At 42.7% G+C, this 19662-nt stretch overlaps 1 protein-coding gene across 1 annotated transcript in view; it reads left to right on the forward strand.

The window, feature by feature from the left end:
- The first annotated feature begins 4030 nt into the window (after positions 1–4030).
- Positions 4031–19662, forward strand: part of Gldn (gliomedin) — a 58128-nt gene continuing 42496 nt past the window's right edge. Inside the window, exon 1 of the mRNA XM_026392848.2 lies at positions 4031–4393. Coding sequence (XP_026248633.2) covers positions 4031–4393 — 363 coding nt within the window. The remainder of the gene's footprint in view (positions 4394–19662) is intronic.

Here is a 19662-nt window from a genome sequence, read left to right on the forward strand (position 1 = left end):
TGACCCTCACCTCGTCAGCAATTACCCTGCTTCAGACTCCCGCTCAGAGTTTCATTACCTCAGACAAACCCCTGTTGACCCCCCCCCCCCCGCCCTTGGGCTCCTCAGTGATAGCATCTTACAGAATCCCGCTGCCTCCTCTGATGACGTGTCTGTGACAACCAGGTTAATTTCTGTCTCCCCACTTGGATGACAGGCTTCAGGAAGGCAGGAATGAGTTCTTGATTCTGTCTCCATTCTATTCCTAGCTCCCAGCACAGTTCCTGGCAGACAGTAGGCAGGAAGCACTTATTGAATAAATGGATATGAATGGGGGCGGGGAAAGAAGAAGAAGAAAGAGAATTGATAACTTTGGTTGGGTGGTTTGAAGTTGTTGTTTTTGTTGTTGTTGTTTGTTTTGTTTTTTGTTTATTTTTTTGTTTTGTTTTGTTTTTGTTTTTTGTGGTACTGGGGACTGGACCCAGGGGCACTTTACCACTGAGCTCTGTCCTCAGACCTTTTAATTTTTTATTTTGAGACAGGTTCTCACTAAGCCGTTAGGCCCAAATTGCTGAATGTCTCCCAAGTCACTGGGATTATAGGCAGGCATCACCCTACCCTAGCGGTGGTTTGAAGTTTCTTAGGTTTAGAATGTAGTAATGGGAAGTTAAAGGAGAGGAGACTGGGTGAAAGGTGTATCTGGTGGCAACTTTTAAAGAGACTTTCTTCCCAATCACTGGCAGGGACAAAAGCTAGGGCAGACAGCAGAACACCATCAGGAGTCACAACATAACTGCTACCCCATGTCGGATCAAAATACCCAAGTGCCAAGCCTTAGAGTAAATGAAAATTATTCACTTCACAATCAGGAGGAGATGCTGTGGAATTAAAATTGGAGTATATTCTTGAATTGGATTTGATTCTCTAGAGCCCTAAAGTTAACTAGCTGGAATCATTTTTTAGGGACCATTCTATTTAACCTTTGGAAATAAAGTATCTTCCTTTTAATGAAAAAAACTGCTTCTCATTGTAAAGAGAGCACACAGTGTTCTTTGGCTTCTTTGGTGTCCAGAAAAGGGAATTCAGATATCTCCTTGTGCCCCTACTATACCTTGAATCTTCCATATCAACAAAGAGGTCAGACTGATAGCTACCTTTTACAAAAATAATAATAATAAGTAGAAAGTACCAACCCATCCTGAGAAGTACCAGGTAGGCATACTATGGAGACGAGACATGTCTGCTTCTTAAGAAGTCTCAAGAGGCTTAGGCATCCACAAATTGAAGGGCCCCACAGAACTCATGTCAAAGCCATGCTACTCAGACAAGAGCTCGAGTTTGCCATGCATTCAAAAGTTCTGTTGCTCAAGAGCATCAACAAAGTGTGATTACCAACCAGTTGATTAATCAACTATTCCTACTTGGCACAAGTTCCTGCTGTTTCCTGCTGTGATGGCCACAGTGAAGGTAGGTCCCTGCCTTAAGCACACTATAACCTAAATAAGAAATGAAGATGTCGATCAACAACACAATGCACAGTGTTGCTGTCCACGAGCTCATACAGCCTAAGAGCAAAAAAATGATATATATAAATGCTATATGCTAAGTGCTTTACAAGTATTTTCTCATTAAATCTTCACAAGTAATGGTCTCTTTAGAGAAGCTGAGTAAGGTATCTAAAGTCACATAATTAAAAAGCAGTTTCCCAAGAGTGATCTGTAAAATTGCAATGCCTAAAGTGCAGTAAAAATAAAATATTTTAAAGAGAAAAAGCAGCTTCAAGCTCAGTTCTACTTGATTCCAAAGCTCATGCTCCTGACCACTGAGCTCCTGGGGCTTGCAGAGTCCAAAGAGAGGGAGTGTATGGCAAGGCAAGACTCAGTGAGGAAGGGGCGACACCAAGATAGGCCAGAGGAAGAAAGTGGATGTGTGGCACCTTGATGGGAAGAAGGTCTGAGAAGAGGGTCCAGGAGCAAGAGCACAGAGCAAGGCAGCTGCTATGTTATATGATGGGCACCACAGGGTCAAACAAGACACATCACCTAATCTCAGGAGAATTATGTTTTGTTGGGGAGAGTGGATGTTGGTGACAGATGGGCAACAGTAACGTTAATGAATGTTAGGGTGAAGAAAAGCCCAGAGGCACCACTGTGTTCCAACTGCTCACATTGCCTGCCTCATTCATTCCTACATCTCAGATGCCCATCACCGTGCCCAATACACAGTAAGCACTCAGTAAATATTTACTGAATTAAAAGAAGAACTTACTGATGCTGAGCCCCAACTCTGCCTCTCAGATGGCTCCTTGCCCTCTGCCCTAATTGTGACCATGGATCAGAAAAGAAAGACAATACACAACAATTCTTCAAAGAAGTTCCAGTGTGTTGAAGTTGGGTGGAATTGAACAAAGTTGTCTACATTGCTGCCTTCCCTGCTCAGTCATCATGTCCTCTTATCAAGGAACTTTCCTAATTCTACCACATCCTGTATGCCCTTTAGAAGACTGTTCTTGGACAATACTCAAGTTGGCTAATGTTCTTATTCAAATTTGGGAGTCCAGACCCTGACACAGAGTTCTGGTTAAGGTGTAACTTCAGTATCCTTATTCTTGCTGGGAGGCTCTACTTGCTGGAGAGGAGGCAAGAAATCTAATGTCACCCTGTTTTTTTTCTCCTGTGCCACAAAGCCTACCTGTAGGTGTGCAAATCTTTGAGGAGTAGATGGTTACAGAGCTCCACTGTTAAATCAAAAGATGCTTACCTCCTACCCATACCCTGCTGTTCTTCCTCCAGCACTGGCTGAAACAACGGTGCCCCCTGCTAGAAGTCCATTTTCCCTGACTATGCCAGGTGGCTTGATGACGCAGCAGCCATCTGCTTCTTGGGTTATCTACTATGAAAATAGCAATCTCAGCTTCTGGTTGGGTCTTCGCATATGACCAGGGCCTCCTATAGGCCCCAGGGTCCCAGCAAAGCATTACTATTCTGGAAGAAGCAGAGAAACATGGTGAGTGACTAGGTCCTTTCAGGAGGCTCAGAAATGACTAAGGGACCGTGGCTCTTGAGGCAGGACAAGTGGCTGAGCTAACCAGAAAGTTAAGGTGTCCTGAAAAGGTAATAAGCATGGAACAACCTCCGGGCTAAGTAAGGTTCCAACCTGGACCAGGCTCTCCAGCCCTTAAGCCAGAAAGAACTTCAGTATAGTCTTGGGACATTCTCAACTGCCCCACCCCTACCCCAGGGGTGATGGAAAAGGGTCTCCTGATGCTTCATTTTTTCTTCATAGCTCTTTGCCTCCCAGATATGGGTCTCATGGGAGAATTCTTGGCTTGTCAAATCTTGGAAATCGCCCTTTGGGATAAGTCTTGCTTGCCAGGCAGGTCTGGGCTTCCTGGTTCTGACAGTAGCCTTTTTAACCCTGTAACACCAACTGTCTCCCTGTCCTTAACCATGCCCTTCCCGGGGAAAGATCTTAGAATCTTCAGTGGTTACATGAGGACCCATGTCCTTGGGGAGGGGTGACGGGCATCCTGGTGCTGGGTCCAGCAGTAAACCTCCCAGGGACAGTGGGCTTCTGCCTTGGCATCTGGGCATACTGATCATTTCATCCAAAGAAGGCAGTGTAGGGGGAATGGGATGCAATCTAGAGACTTCTCAGGCCTTAAGAATTCCTGCCTTCCCCCTCAGTCTGACCCTCGCTGTGCCCGTCTGGGTCATGACAATGCCCACTGGTTATACAGCCGGGGGGAAAAAGGAGAGTCCAGTTTGCTGGTTTGCTTGGCCGGCCAGGCTCTAGGAATGCGAGCCTTGCCCGCCCCTCCTCCGCGGGCTGTCTCCACTAGCTTCTCACCCCCTTGCTGCCCGCCTGTCCCTTCGGGCTGCTCCGGCGCCACCTATACAGTCCCCAGCCCGCCTCGCCAACCCCGCGGAAGAGCGGCGTGACTCACAGCGCTGCCACCAGCCCACGGTTTGCTGGAGGCAGGCGAAGGGTATAAAGACTGCCCTGCGGGAGGGGACCCAACCCTGCCCTGCCTAGCCCGAGGCTCACAGACATGGCCCCAGGCGCCGAGCAAGGTCACCGGGCAGCCGGCTGGGGACTGCGTGGCGCCCTGGCAGCGGTGGCATTGCTCTCTGTGCTCAATGCGGCAGGAACGGTGTTCGCGCTGTGCCAGTGGCGCGGCCTGAGCGCTGCGCTGCGGGAGCTGGAGGCGCAGCGCGGCCGGGAGCAGCGCGAGGACAGTGCCCTGCGTGCCTTCCTGGCGGAGTTGAGCCGCGCGCCGCGCCGTGCGCCAGCGCCACCCCCGGACCCCGCGAGCGCCGCGCGAAACAAGCGCAGCCATCGTGGGGAGCCAGCACAGCACATCCGCACAGAAAGCCAGGACATGCTGATGATGATGACTTACTCCATGGTGCCGGTAGGCGGGGGCTCGGCTCCCGGTGGCGCCCCCGCCGGGCAGAACCTCGGGAGGTGTCGGGAAAAGGGAGGCGAAGTGCTGCGGGGAGGTCCTTGGGCGTGAGTGTGGCTAGGAAGGTCACCTTAACCCTTCTGGGGTCAGTTTCCTCATCTGTCGGGGAAGGGGTGACGGGCAAGTCTCTTCCACGCCTGGCGTCATGTGAGTCTTCAGGTGAATGGATTTTCTTTCCTTCCCAACTTAGGACAGTTTTTGCCTCCTGATATGAACGGAGCCACAGAGGTCTCAGGGCTCTGCCTGTGCCACTCGCCTATGTCAGGGTCTCTCTGAAAGATGGAGGCGACCTTTCTGAAATAGCTCAGGCATCTTTAACAAAAGTCTTCTTTCCCTGGCACAGTCTAGTGGTCCAGCTTTTCACTTGACCTCCGCTTGACCCCACGAAATTGTCTACCTAATTTAATTGTCTCCGTTTAAGCAAAAGTCAGCCCTGATTTTACTGCCTTGGGACCTAGATGCTGAGAAAGTTGCTCTTGGATCTCAAGCTGTTCCAAACGGAGCAATGTTTCTTTAAAAACACTGGCAACGTTGAGGTTCTTAATGTGGGGCCTGAGGATTGCCCTTTGTATGAGCTCCAGAGAATCTATGGAACTCCAGAAACTTGCCAGTGTGTGTGTGATGGTACCTTACCCTCCTGGGGAAGGGTTCATTGTTTTTCATTACATTTTCAAAAGGGCCCTATTTCTCTCTCCATCTCTCCCTACCTCTCTCCCTCTCCCTACCCCTAAGAATTATAGCACACTGTTCTAAAGAAAGTCTTTAAAACGAAGCCCCCACCCAAATCATTTTTCCAGCTTTAAGTTTCTTTGCTTTTGCTTATTTCTTTTTTTAATATTTTATTTTTTAGTTATAGGTGGACACAATGTTTTCATTTTATATTTATGTGGTGCTGAGGATCAAACCCAGTGCCTCAAGCATGCTAGGCAAGCACTCTACCACTGAGCTACAGCCCCAGCCCTGCTTATTTAATTCAATAATTCTTTAACAAATATATTTAGATCATATTGCAGTTCCCCATTCCACCTCATTATCCATTAGAATAGCTCCGATCTTGTTTCACTTTATAATTAGAAAGATTTCAGTTGTCACTTCAAGTAATCCATAATTCAGAATCCTAGGTATTTGAAAAGAAAACCACTTAAAGCATCTGTTATCATAAAAGCTGCTAAATATCTATGTGAGCTTGACTGCTTTTAAAACTACAAGTAATACACACTTCAAATAAATCTTTTGAGAGAGATCAAATTTTCCATTCCTAGCTTCATTTATTTTTTTAAACTCATTTAAAAATCTGAGCCTAAGCAAAAATTTCAAAAGAGAGCTGTAAAATGAAGACTTCTTAGGGGAATTTACCTTTCCTTCTCTTGGCTCTTGACCCTGCATTTTAGGTGTTTTTTGAAACCCTCAAAGAGAGATACATGAGAGCATCAACATTTTATATTTTTAATCCTGTGTTTAAGGTGAAGACTTTAATAACCAAATTGTCACCTGTTCAATCACTAACACAAGAAAATGGAGAGACTCCTTTCAGAGTCAACCCGAAAGGTAGATTTAATTCTAGGTGATCTAGGAGGGCCAGCACCAGCTCTTACAGAGTAGAGAGCAGAAACATCGCAATTGTCAAGCTAGGAAGCATTTGTAGATCATCATCAGCATCTTCCTCACCTGCAGCTTGTGTGTTTTGGTCTTTTCCAGCCACTGAGGGACTTGCCCAGAGGCCAGGATAAGGCAATGTAATGCTGCTGACTGTCCTCCTGAGGGTAGTTCTGGGTCAGTGGTTTAGAAATCACCTGGAAGCTCATTAAAATGCAGACTCTAGGGCTGCACTCTGAGACCTACAAAATCATCATCTCCAGAATCAGCCTTCTTAGGAAGTCCTCTGCCTCCATTCCTCACCCCACTTCCCCTTAGTGAGTTTGTTGCAGGTGGTCCAGACAACACACTTTAAGAAACACTGCAGGGCTGGGGTTATGGCTCAGCGGTAGAGCGCTCCCCTAGCATGTGCGAGGCCCTGGGTTCCATCTGCAGCACCGCATAAAAATAAAATGAAGATATTGTGTCCAACTAAAAAATAAATATATATTTTTAAAAAAAGAAACACTGCAACAGTACCTTGGTATACAGGAATATCTTTGGGATCTTTTTAAAATATGGATTCTGATTCCAAAGATCTGAAGTGGGGACCTAAGATTTTACATTATGAACAAGCTCCCACTGATATCAATGCTGCTGGTCTCAAGACCTCACTTTCATGAGCAGGTCCTACAGCTCATTGGAATCATCTGGGAAGTCTGAGAACTTACTGAATTCCACCTCCAGATATTGTAATGAACTAGTTTAGCATGTAGCCTGAGGGCAGGGCACATGCTGGCCAGAAGGCAGGAGCTAGCCTGACTTCCTTATGATCATGGGCTGGTTAGGCTGTGCCCCCTTCACTGTGCCCTGTTCACTGTGCCCTCAGGGCCTTTGCTTAAGCAGAGGAACTAGTTTTATTACTGCAAAGTCCTTTAGTTTGTTATAGCAATATTCTCACCATTCATCTTTTCAAATTTGCTCATGTTTACTATCTGCTTTTCTCAGAACATAGAATTATTCACATGAGAACAATTTTTTAAAAAATCACTGGGCACCTCTAGTAGAGAAGTTGTAAGAGAAGAATCTAGAATATATCATGGAGGTAGTCATGCACATTTCTCATGGTTGAAGTCTACAACGTCCTCTAGCCTTGTTATAGAGCACCAGAACTTAAATGAGAGTGAGACCCGAGGCCCTCACCCTGAGGTCCTATGTCCTTAAAGATCTAGGAACAAAGAAATAAGCTCTACACAGACTAATATCAGCGTTTTGAAAATCCTTCCAAAATGGTTTGTTTATCCAAGTTAAGCCTCCTCAAGCTGACTGACACTTCATATTTTTTGTGCTTTTGGCTGAAAGTACCTTCCTCAGCGTGGTAATTCTGATCAGCACATTCTGACCAGAAGCTGGTTGGCAGCTGTAAATGACTTTTAAAGAGGCATGATAATTAATTTTTACTGAAGTACAGTTAATTTGGTACAGCCAAGCATATTAAGACTTTAAAAAGCAAGTGGGTACTTTGGAGGAAAAATATTAAAAGTAGCAGTGATTGAGGCCTAGGAAGCAATAAGCCAGGCCAGAAATGGGACCCAGGATCTGGTGAGAGGGGTAAGGAGGAGGTAAGATTCTGCTGCTTCTCTTGAATCTTTCTTTCTCTCAAATCTTTATATTTTTTCTAGCTTTTCTTCTCAGCAGCTACTCTCTTTCATCCCCTTCTTCATATCACACCTGTACTGATATTCTGATATTCTTGCCCCAAATCTAGAACATCCAGAAGGTGTTTGACAAAAATCAAATTAATCAAATATAGAAGATGTAACCCACTGAGGTTGGTAAATGTGTAGCCACGATAACCACTGCTCTGGGGGACCATATATTTCTATACCCAGGGCATTGTTCAAAATGCTGAGCACCTAACAAGAAAAACAATCTTACTATTTTAAAGTAGCAGTTGCAAATCCCAATGATTTATTCAAAAAAGGCTCAACAGCTATCAGACACTAAAAAGGCGCATTTGACAAAATTTAACACTTATGCTTGATTTTTAAAATATGCAATATAATGGGAATCATGGATAAAATTCAGTTTATATCTCTCACTCCCCAAAACCAGCTTTGCACTTAACCGAGAAATTCTGGAGATGGTCCTAGTAGTCACTGTTAAGACAGGGATGCCCACTGTCACTATTAGTATCTCAAATTGTCCTAGAAGGATTAGCCAATGCAATGAGGCAAAGGAAGTAAGGAAGCAAAAGTCTGGCTATATTCAGATCAAACCAAGAGAAACCCAAGGGAATGTCATGAAAAGCTATTTCAAACAAAAACAGAATTCAGTGGGAAGTAAGATATAAAAATAGTTCAAAGAAATTGATAGACTTCTTTTTTTCTTTAAAATAGAGAGAGGAGAGAGAGAGAGAGAGAGAGAGAGAGAGAGAGAGAGAGAGAATTCTTTAATATTTATTTTTCAGTTTTCGGTGGACACAACATCTTTATTTTATTTGTATGTGGTGCTGAGGATCGAACCCAGTGCCCCACGCATGCCAGGCAAGCGCATTACCGCTTGAGCCACATCCCCAGCTCCTGATAGACTTCTTATACAAAGATATAACAGAAGAAAAGATGTGCAAAAACTTGTGTATGTATCTATATCTATATCTTTGGTATGAAGAAAGGGCTGGGGCCAGGAGAGAAAGGGCTGGGGACTACTCTGAAAGATCACAAAAGATTCAAATAAATGGAAAGAAACATCTTTTGTAGTAGGACTTTTAGCATCATATTAAGTTAATTCTCCTTAAGTTAGTTTATCAATCTAATATTATTCCAACATAAAAATACCAGTCTCTCCATCTACCCCCACTCCCCAGGACTAGACGAGCTGATTCTGAAGTGTACATGGAAAAGTAAAGTCACCAAACCTGCATTGCAAGGAAATGACTATAAAAGAAGAGGAATGAGGAGGTCTCACTACTAGTTGTGAAAATATAATTAAAGCCTGATTAATTAAAACAGTGTGTGATATGAATAGACAGACCAATGAGAAAAAAAAATAGAAAGTTCATAAGTAGTTCTAAATATATTATGTCAATTTAGTACCTGTCAAAGATAGCACCTCATATCATTGGGGAAGGATGGAGTTAAGAAGTGATATTGAGCTGGGCTCGATGGCGCACACCTGTGATCCCAGCGGCTTAGGAGGCTGAGGCTGGAGGATCATGAGTTCAAAGCCAGCCTCAGCAAAAAGTGAGGCACTAAGCAATTCGGTGAGACCCTGTCTCTAAATAAAATACAAAATAGGGCTGGGGATGTGGCTTAGTGGTTGAGGGCCCCTGAGTTCAATCTCTGGTGCCTAAAAATAAAAGAAGTGATATTGAGACTATAGACAAGCCTTCTGGGAAAAGCAAAAGTTAGAAAAGCATGGTTCTGTTTCACAGTGTGCAACACAACAAGCCCTAAGTGGATCAAAGATACACATTTTTTAAAAATGAAACTAAAATTACTGAAAGAAATTATGAACAAGTTCATTTTTAATCTTGAATTGCAAAGGTCTTCATTCAAACTGTAATTCAAAAGCCAGACACAAACAATAAAGAAATAAATTTGACTACATTTTAAAAACACATGAAATACCAACAAAACTTTGACATGGCAAACAACAACAAAAATACCACAAAGGCAAAAGTTAAATGACAAACAAGCAATAGTATTTGGAGCACATAACGTAGCTACATGATCTTCCTAATGTGTAGCTCTCCTAAAAGTTGATACCAAAAAAACCCCAAGAATTTAATATGAAAATCAGCAGCAGAAATATGAATCCAGTATGAAAATGGAATACATATTTCCCAGGAAAAGAAATATAACTATCTTGTAAACACATGGAAATATATTTTTAATTTAAAAATACAAATCACAACTACCCTGAAGTATAATCTTTACTTGTCACAGTGACAAAACTACCAAGGTTTTACAGAAGGCTCTATTGAGGAAGCTGAAGGGAGACAGATACTCTTGCACTGATGTTTGGAATACAGAATGGTACAACCCAAATGGAAAGCAATTTGGTAAAATCTAGAAAAATTACAGATGTATTTATCCTTCGACCCAGCAATCTCACTCATGAGAATTTATCCTGCACAATTGACTTTCTCACCTATGAATGACACGTGTATGTTGTCATTCATTGCAGAATATCTGTGAAAGCAAAAGACTGTAAATAACCATGGCCATCAATCTAGGAGTAGTTAAATAATCTGATCTATACACCCACTACTAGGTAGCTGTAAAACAAGAATGAGGAAATTTTCTATGCACCACTTTGCACAATCCCCAGGATATATTGTCAGTGAAGAAAGCAAGGCAGAGAAAGATGTATATTACATTATGTTGTACAAGCAAGAAGAAGAAAAATAACTGAACTAATAAAAGTGTTTACTTATGGAGGGTGGGAATGAGCCTTTCACTGTATAGCTTTTTGTATTGTTTTTGACTTTTGAACCATGTGACTGTGCTACTCTTTTTAATATGAGTAAAAAGGCTCATAAGCCCCAGTTACATGGCAGCTGCTACTAGGCATGATAGAGACTGTACCAATATCAGGTTCTGTCTTTGTCCGTTTCTGTTGCTATAACAAAATACTGGATGCTAGTGATTTATGAAGAATAAATTTTTATTTGGCTTATAGTTCTGCAGTCTGGGAGATCCCAGAGCATACACAAGCATCTGGTAAGGGTCCTACTGCTGCATGATAGCATAGCAGAGGCACCACAGTGAAACAGAGCTAGCTTGTTAGATCTCTCTTCCTCTTGTTTTAAGCCACTAATGCCATCAAGGGGGCCCTACCCTCATGACCCCATTTAATCCTAACTATGTCCCAAAGGCCCCACCTCCAAATGCTGTTAACATGTGAATTTTAGGATTGGGTTTCCAAAGTGCAGACCTTCAGAGGATGCATCCAAACCAGAGCAAGTTCAGATGATCTATCTAAAGAGGAAGTGCTCACTGAGGGTTGCTACACAAAAACCAGAGCCTAGTGTGCCTGATCATGGTATTTTTGTCAAGAGAAGTAAAACAAAACAAAACAAAACAAAAACCTCTGACTTTTCATGTGAGATCTCTCAACTTTCAAATATTGACAGCAATGCAAAAGAAAAAAAATTTTAATTGGCTGACACTGAGTTGGTTGAACACATTCACATTGTTAGAGGCCCTGTTAGGACGTGTAGTCATGAGTTTGTAGCAGTCTCATCTCATAATCATGAATTTTGAACAAAACTGGCTTTATTTAGCTTGACCACAACCATGTTATTTACCAGTCGGAATCTGAAAAGTAAGAGGTAACTATGTCACGGTTACTATTGCTATTACTGGTTGAGGTAGAAATGATACTTTTGTATTTGGTGTGGTTTGAGTCTGGTTTTGTTTCCTTTTCTGCTTTTAAAAGTCCACTCCATGGGGCTGGGGATATAGCTCAGTTGGTAGAGTGCTTGCCTCCCATGCGCAAGGCCCTGGGTTCAATCCCCAGCACCACCAAAAAACTTTAGTGGAAATTTCCTGTCCCTGTGTTTTTTCAAAATCACGCAAGGAGGAGATTCTAGCTGGGCTAAGTGTAACACATAATTGTCACAAACATAGGATTTTCATGATGACTGCTATATAGTACACTCATGTGAATCTACAAATTCTGTTGTTCATGGGAGGTGGTGGGAATCACATTGCCTCTAGTAACAACTCCTGCTTGCCTGGGTGCTCTATATCCCTAAATTAGCTGTGCCAAGGTTTACCTCTCTTTCCCACCTCCTTGGACTATATTACTTCCAAATGGTATGAAAGATGAAGATTTAGACCAGGGATCAGAAAACTATGATCTATAGGCCAAATCCAGCTCAGGTCTTGTTTTTGTACAGTGCATGAAGTAAGAATGGTTTTACATTTCAAAAGCTGTGTGTGGGGGTGGGGGGTCAAAAGATTAAAAATATTTCATGCCATATGAAAAATACATGAAATTCAAATTTCAGTAACCATAAATAAAGTTTTTTTTTTTTAATATTTATTTTTTAGTCTTTGGCTGACACAACATCTTTGTTTTTGTATGTGGTGCTGAGGATCGAACCCGGGCCGCACGCATGCCAGGCGAGCGCGCTACCGCTTGAGCCACATCCCCAGCCCCCATAAATAAAGTTTTATTGGGATATAATCACTGCTATTTGTTAACTTACTGTCTGTGGCTGCTCCTGCATAATAGCTTCAGGATTGACTAGTTCCAACAGTGACCAAGCGGCCCACAGAGCTTAAAACATTTTCTGTCTGATCCTTTAGAGAAAGTTATCTGACCTCCCACATAGACTGTGGAGCAGCAGCACTAGGGTTGATACTCTAGAGAGCCCAAGACTACTAAATCAGGGTTGTTCAGCTTTGGTTAAATCCGGGATGTAAGACCTCCCCCAAGGAGACTGCGTTCAGGATCCTAAATCTTCCTGAATGGAGACTGTAGGGCTGAGCCACACTGCTAGCTTCACAGCCAAGAGCAGTCAATTTGAGGGCAGCTTTGAACCACCCATTAATTAACCTCAAATACAGGCCTCTTTCAAACTCTGTTCTCTTTAATTGAAGAAGACAGCTTGTGCCCCTAAGTCCTGCAGTATGAAGAGGGCCCAGATTAGAAATTAGAAGCCTAATACAGAAGGACATTGAAGAAAAAGTATCTAAAGCTGTAAAACCACACAGAGAGCCTGGGACTTGGGTTTCCATGTCCTTCCTCAAAGCAGAATGTACCCATGGGCTTGGAATGCCAGGACAGTATATTCTGAGAACATGACAATGTGCAGCTGATTGTATGTCAGATGCCATCTCTAGGTATCAATCAATGGTGGGGAAGAACTTAAAGCTATGTTTCTGCTAAGATTGTGCCCAGTGGTCTTGGTACAGTGAATGTGTCCATAAACTCTTGTCTCAGGGAATGATGTACATGGAGGAAGACAGGAGAGAGCTGGCCTTTTAGCTCCATCCTTCAGACACTATCAGTACATGCTTCACATGTACAAACAAAACATTTCCTGTAGATATCATTAGTCTTCCATATTCATCCACAGATTCAACCAACCACAGATGGAAAATGTTTTTTAAAAATTGCATCTGTGGGGCTGGGATTGTGGCTCAGTGGTAGAGCGCTTGACTCGCATGCTTGAGGCCCTGGGTTCAATCCTCAGCACCACATACAAATAAATAAATTTAAAAAAAAAAAGATATTGTGTCCCTCTGCAACTAAAAAAAAATATTAAAAAAAAATGCATCTGTGGGGCTGGGGTTGTGGCTCAGTGGTAGAGTGCTTGCCTAGCACATGTGAGGCCCTGGGTTCAATCCTCAGCACCACATAAAAAAAATAAAGTCACCTCATTTAAAAAAAAATTTTTAATTACATCTGTGCTCAACATGTATAGACTATTTTCTTGTCATTATTTCCTAAATAATATAACACTATTTAGATAGCATTCATATTATTTTAGGTATTATAAGAAATGATTTCAAGTATACAGAAAAAATGCTTAGTCTGTATACAAATGCTATGTCATTTTACATAATGAAGATGAGCGTCTCTAGATTTGGGTATGGGGGGTGGGTTGTGAAACCAATCCTTGTCGGATACTGAGGGATGACTACATATGATTATCATGATTCTCTATGGGCATATGTAAGAAACAAGTGGGTCAAGACAGCATCTGGAACCATGGGAACACGGTGGTCATGTTGATGGCATGAAACCATCTGGACCTGCTCCCAGATCCCAGAGCTATCAAAAAGTCCCTGGTCTCAGTCATACGTGGTAGCCACACCTATAAACCCAGTGACTAGGTAGGCTGGGGCAGGAGGATCATAAGTTCATGGCCAGCCTCAACAACTTGGCAAAACCCTGTTTCAAAATAAAAAAATAAAATAAAATGAGCTGGGGCTATAGCTCAAAAGCAAAGCACCTGGGGTTTAATTCCCAGGACGAAAAAAAAATCTCTAGTCTTTTGCCAGCCAAGGTAGCAGAGGTGAAGGCAGAAGGAACAAGCTTGCAGAGCCCTTATGGCCTGAGCAGGATGGGGCCTCTGGAGCCCACTGAATTATCTGCTCTCATCTTCATTCTCACTATCTCCCTGGCTCTTACTCCACCTTCACTGCCACCAGACCGAGGAGAAACTGGATTTTTTTTGTGGAACCCAAAGCCACATGATCCCTAGAAAGTGTCTCTCTGCTCTAGGGAAACAGCAGACCCCCACAGACCCCATCATTGAGAGGTGCTGCATACTAAACCATAGACTGAGGGATCCTTGGGTGAAGGGCCCTTTCTGAAGGAGTAGCAGAACCTTCTCAGATCACAGGTGCTCCCGACACCCTTGTCTCAGGATCTCTCTGTGGCAGGCCCAACCTCCCCTCCACCGGGCTCTGCTGTACCTTCGGCCTTTGTGTGGCTGTCCTAAAGTAGAACAACCTGGCATCCATTCTTCATTATTAAGTTCCCAGTTAGATTCTCTCCCTGGTTCTTGTCTGAAGTATGAGGTGGTGAGCACCGTGGACCAGGAATCAGATGATTCGCCTCCTGGTCCCACAGGTTGATGGCTGGGTGGCCTTTGGCAGTCTTTTAACTTCTCCAGCCTTCTGTTTCCTCATCAGTAAGACCTCATAGGGTTGTTAGGAGGCTTAAAACATGTAGTACAGTAGAGGTCAGATTCTCACTAAGTGTTGGTTGTTGCTATTATTAAAATGAGGCACTATCTGAGGTGATTAGGTTTCAACATGTGAGCTTCAAGGCCACAAAAAAACATTCAGCCCATGGCAATCACTATTATTTGTAGGTCCTTCTTGCCCCATGCTCTCGCCTCTTGTATCTGTGTTTTCTGTTTCCAGTTCCTTTGGAGTGCCTGGTTGTCTGTTGTCTCTGCTCTTATCAGCTGCTGCCTTGGGATAATATCTTAGCTCATGGAGGATTGGTATTACACCAACTAAATAATCTCATCAATGACAGCGAGGCAGAGTGACTCTTGAGATGGTAGCAGGGCTTCTTCAGTGGTTCAGGATTTCCAGCTCCCCACCTCCCTGTCCACCGCTGTTGATGAGGGGTAGCACCACTGAAAAGGAGTGATCTTCCCCCTCTTCCTGACTAGCTTAGCTGTTGTTAACTTCTGTTAACTTCCACTGATTCCTGTTGGTGGCATTCCTGAAAAAAAAAATTGTTTTTGTATGTATGCTTTCATTTGGAAAAATTGAGAAAATGGAAGTGAAAAGCAAAGCAAAACAACTTCCAAGAAAGTAGAACAATTTACTTCTGAGGGGGGTCTGTGTTCTCCAGGATGCATTTACCTATATGGGAACTATCAGAACAATACTCAATTTGATTTAAAAAAAAAAAAACTTATGTGATTAAAAAAAAAAAAAAGACATTCATTTTTTCTCTCTCTACATTCCTCAAACTCCCCGCCACCACCACCACCACCACCAAAGAAATCCTTGGCCAAATCTAGTTGACATTCAAGCTTAATTTGCATGCATTTTATCTACAGACTAAAGGTCACGTTATATGAAACAAGCTGAAGCTTTTAGGTTGTGATTCAGCTATAAAAGGAGCATTTTTCAGCCCATCAGTTGCTTTTATGTAGATCTTTGAGTTTTAACAGCTCTATGTTTTAAATAGATATAATTTGCTTCAAGTTAACTAAAGTTCAACACTGAATTTTCTTTACTGAAAGGTAGAGTTAAAGTAACAATGCCAACTAAAGATCATTCAAAATGCAATTTGTGGAGTTTGTTCTTAATACAGTAATAGAGTAACCCCTTCATCTGCCACTCAGAAAAAGTATCCTGTGCTTGACAAAGTGCTGGGGACTTTGAGGGCTCTGCCTGGGTTAGGTATAAAAACTGTGAAGTTCGAGAAATGAATTATGGATAACTGTACCCTAGCTAAAATATTGAGCTGGTGACCACAAAATAATTCTCCATTTTTTTTTTCATTAACTAAGTAAGTGAGTGAGCAGAATCTGGAATCCTTTTCAGTAAACAGCAGAAAATGGGGCTAGGGGCATGACTCAGTGATACAGCACATGCTTAGCATTTGTGAGGCCCTGGGTTTGATCCCCAGCACCACAAAACCAAAAAACAAAGATAGAAAATGCCATCTCTCCCCAAAAACAGCCCTTGAAGATGTTGTATCAAATTCCCTGAATAAGAAGACCTTTGGGGAAAAATCCTTTACAATGTATTATGTGATGTGTCAAGAAGAGAGGAAATCAATCCTCTCCCGGGTGATGGAGGCCGGTTTCAAGAGACTACCCTTGAATGAGCAATGTTGAGATTAAGCAAGGAAGGCGAATCATTCCCAGTGCAGTCAAAACTTGAGAGGTCTAGGGACTGGGATAAAAATGGAGCAAGTCAGGAGGAGAATGTCTTCTTAAACTGGAACTAAATTCAGAATGAACTGGTGAGCCATTGTTGACCCTTTAAGAGGAAAGTTGTAAAGAATGTGGTTTTATAGGAGGACAGACCTGGTGGACTGGAAAGACTGCAGTGGGGAAGCCTGAAGGCAAGAAGAAAATTAGGAAGTTATTTCAGTAATGCAGACAAGAAATGATTCCTGTCTGGCTAAGGTGGAGGCATGGGGAATGGAGACAGCACAGCACGACTATATCCTGGAGGTAAAAAGAGAGAAGAATGAATTGACCTTGGTAACTCATTGGACTTAAGGAAAAGGGCCACATGGGCCAGATCTGTTCAAAACAGAGAGGGATGGCAGTATCATGGACAGAGACGAGGAAATGTGGAAATGGATTGGAAGTGAGGGTGCTGACTGTGTTTGGGGACTGAATATGACATGAAAAGAAAGAAAAGAGGGAAGGAAAACCAAGAAAGACTATAGTGGAGTGAGTGAAAAAGAGAGTGAGTAGTAGGAAAAAAGGTCAGAAAGATGATTGAGAGAAGGAAGGACAGGGACCAGTTCATGAACAAGGGCTTCAAGGAAGGGAAAGCAGCTTACTCCCAAGGAGAACTCTGTCTTCTCCATGAGAGAAGTCTTTTCAAATCTAAAAAGTGGAAGGCGGCTGGACACAGTGGCCATGCCCATAATCTCAGCTACTCAGGAGACTGAGGCAGGAGGATCAAGTTACCATCCTGGGCAATTTAGAAAAAAAAATTCCCCATTTGTTTTTGTTTTAATTAGTTACACATGACAGTTCAATGATCTTGACATATCAAACATTTGAATCAGATGGGATCTAATTTCTTATTTTTCTGAGCGTACAGGTTGCAGAATCACATTGGTCATGCAGTCACGTACGTACCCACAGCAATAATAATGTCTGTTTTATTCTGCTGTCCATTCCCCCCTTCCCCTCCCCTCCCCTCCCATCACTTCTCTCTACCCAATCTAATGTGACCCACTTTTCTTTTTTTTTCCCCTCACATCGTTATACCTGTCTTCTGTATAACAAAGGGGGTTTCCTTCCCTCTTCCCTCTTCCATGCAATTCCCATTCTCCCTCCTTTTCCCTCCCACCTCTCTTCCCTATGCAAAAAAAAAAAAAAAAAAAAAAAATTTAAAAGGGCTGGGGATGTAGCTCAGTGGTAGTGCGCCCCTGGGTTCTATCCCCAGTATGGAATCTCAGGCAACTGGAGCACCACAGAGACCTCTAGAAAAAATCCTGTTTTCCAGATGATAGTTTTTCTGATGGTTCATGGGTCTAAAAAAAAAATGTATTTTGGATATTGGATTTAGAAAGGTTAATTACACTGAGCATAATTTGCAAATATTTTTATCCTTTATATCCAACATGAACTTACACACTCATTCTTTCATTGACTGAATCTGCATGCCTGTTAGACCAAAGGTCCCAGACAGCCCCTGTTCTGACACTAACACATCAACAACTGTTTTGTGGGTGAGCATCTCACTATATCCCAGAGGACCTCATCCACATGTTTTCTGGAGTAGCCACTTGTAGATGTTCCTATGCTTAGGGAGAGGAGCTGAGTAGGTTGATAAAACATCTTCACAAATGTTTTTGCTGTGCACAAAGAATGCTACAGAGCAGGGTTTGGGGATAATGGTTTCATTCTCTGTCCATTCCCCTCAACATCAAACAAGTTGCTTAAATATGGTTTATGCACACTTTTCTGACTATTGGGAGAGGATAAGAATGCTTGGATAAAAATCAGAAGTTATCTGAAGATGCTTATTGAAGGGGACAATGTGAGCACAAAACACTGTTATCAGTGGTGAGTGAAACAGTGTTCCAGAGCCCTCTTGCTTCAGAAGCTCCTTTAGAGGCCTGGGAGATACAAGTGATTCTCAGCTCATTTCAAAACACTCATCTCTTCCTACCCTAACTCCTGCACTTATATGTTTCTATCGTAAACTGAAACTTTGTGCATGTATTTGTGTCTGTATTTCTTTGTCTCTAATTTTACCGTCAGTCACCTTGTCTCTTTAAATATATCTCACAGTTCTTCACTATGCCTCTAGTAAGGTCTAGTAAGGTCTTTGATAAATACCTCCTGACAGAGTTATCTACAACTCAACAAGGAAAAAAAAAACTCTGGTATCTGGTTTCTTGTCATTTTAAAAGTTTTGGAGGTGGATCCTGGAGCATTTTCAAAATTGTTTCCTAGGAATTCATGCTACTCACCACATAGGAGATGACATAGGTTTTGGTAAAACTGACTTAGAGATCTGTGAAAGATTCATTCATTCATCCCACATGTCATCACTGAGCTCCTCTTGTGTCCCAGGCACTATTGTGGATGCACAAAAAACAATATGAACAAAACATACAAATCTCTGATCTCTTGGAATTTATGTTCTGGGGGAGGTAAAGAACAGACAGAAAAACAAAGTAAGTTAGTAGATTATTTACAATATTAGAAGGTGATAAGCACTGCGGACAACTCTAAAGCAGGGGAGGGAATGAGAGAGAAGGATAGGAAGATGTAATTCTAAGCAGTGTGGCTGGGGAAGGGCCACACTGAGCAGGTAACAGTTGAGCGAAGACTTGAGGGAGTCAGCCGTGTCCATTTCTGGGGAAGGGTCATTTGGGCAGAAGAAACAGTAAGTGCAAAGGCCCGAGGTGGAAAGTGTCTAGAGAGCTCAGGGAACAGCAAGGAGACTGGAGTGGAGTGAGTGAAAAAGAGAGTAGTAGGGAAAAAGGTCAGAAAGATGATTGAGGGAAGGAAGAACGGGGACTAGTTCATGAACAAGGGCTTCGAAGGCTATTGTTAGAACACTGGCTATTATGAGAAGTCTTTGGAGGACGTGGGGCAGACCAGTGACAAAGAATGACTCTGAACATCATGTACAACCAGACGAATGGGAAGTTAGACTCATTTATGTAGGACGTGTCGGAATGCATTCTACTGTCATGTATAACTAACAGAACAAATTCCAAAAAGAAAGAAGAATGACTGTGATTTCTCTGTAATGAGAATAGACTTTGTGTCCGGGCAGGTTGGGGAGAAGTAGGGCAGGTTTGACAGCTATCAATCATCTAGGTGAAAGACGATGGTAGCTTAGACCAGGTGGTAGCAGTAGAGAAGATAAAGTAGAGAGCTTGTCTAGAAATGCCTGAGGCTTGAGCTGACAGTTTAAATGATGTGTGTGTGTGTGTGTGCACACGAGCGC

This window comes from Urocitellus parryii, chromosome 6, assembly GCF_045843805.1.
Source record: "Urocitellus parryii isolate mUroPar1 chromosome 6, mUroPar1.hap1, whole genome shotgun sequence".
Taxonomy (NCBI): domain Eukaryota; kingdom Metazoa; phylum Chordata; class Mammalia; order Rodentia; family Sciuridae; genus Urocitellus; species Urocitellus parryii.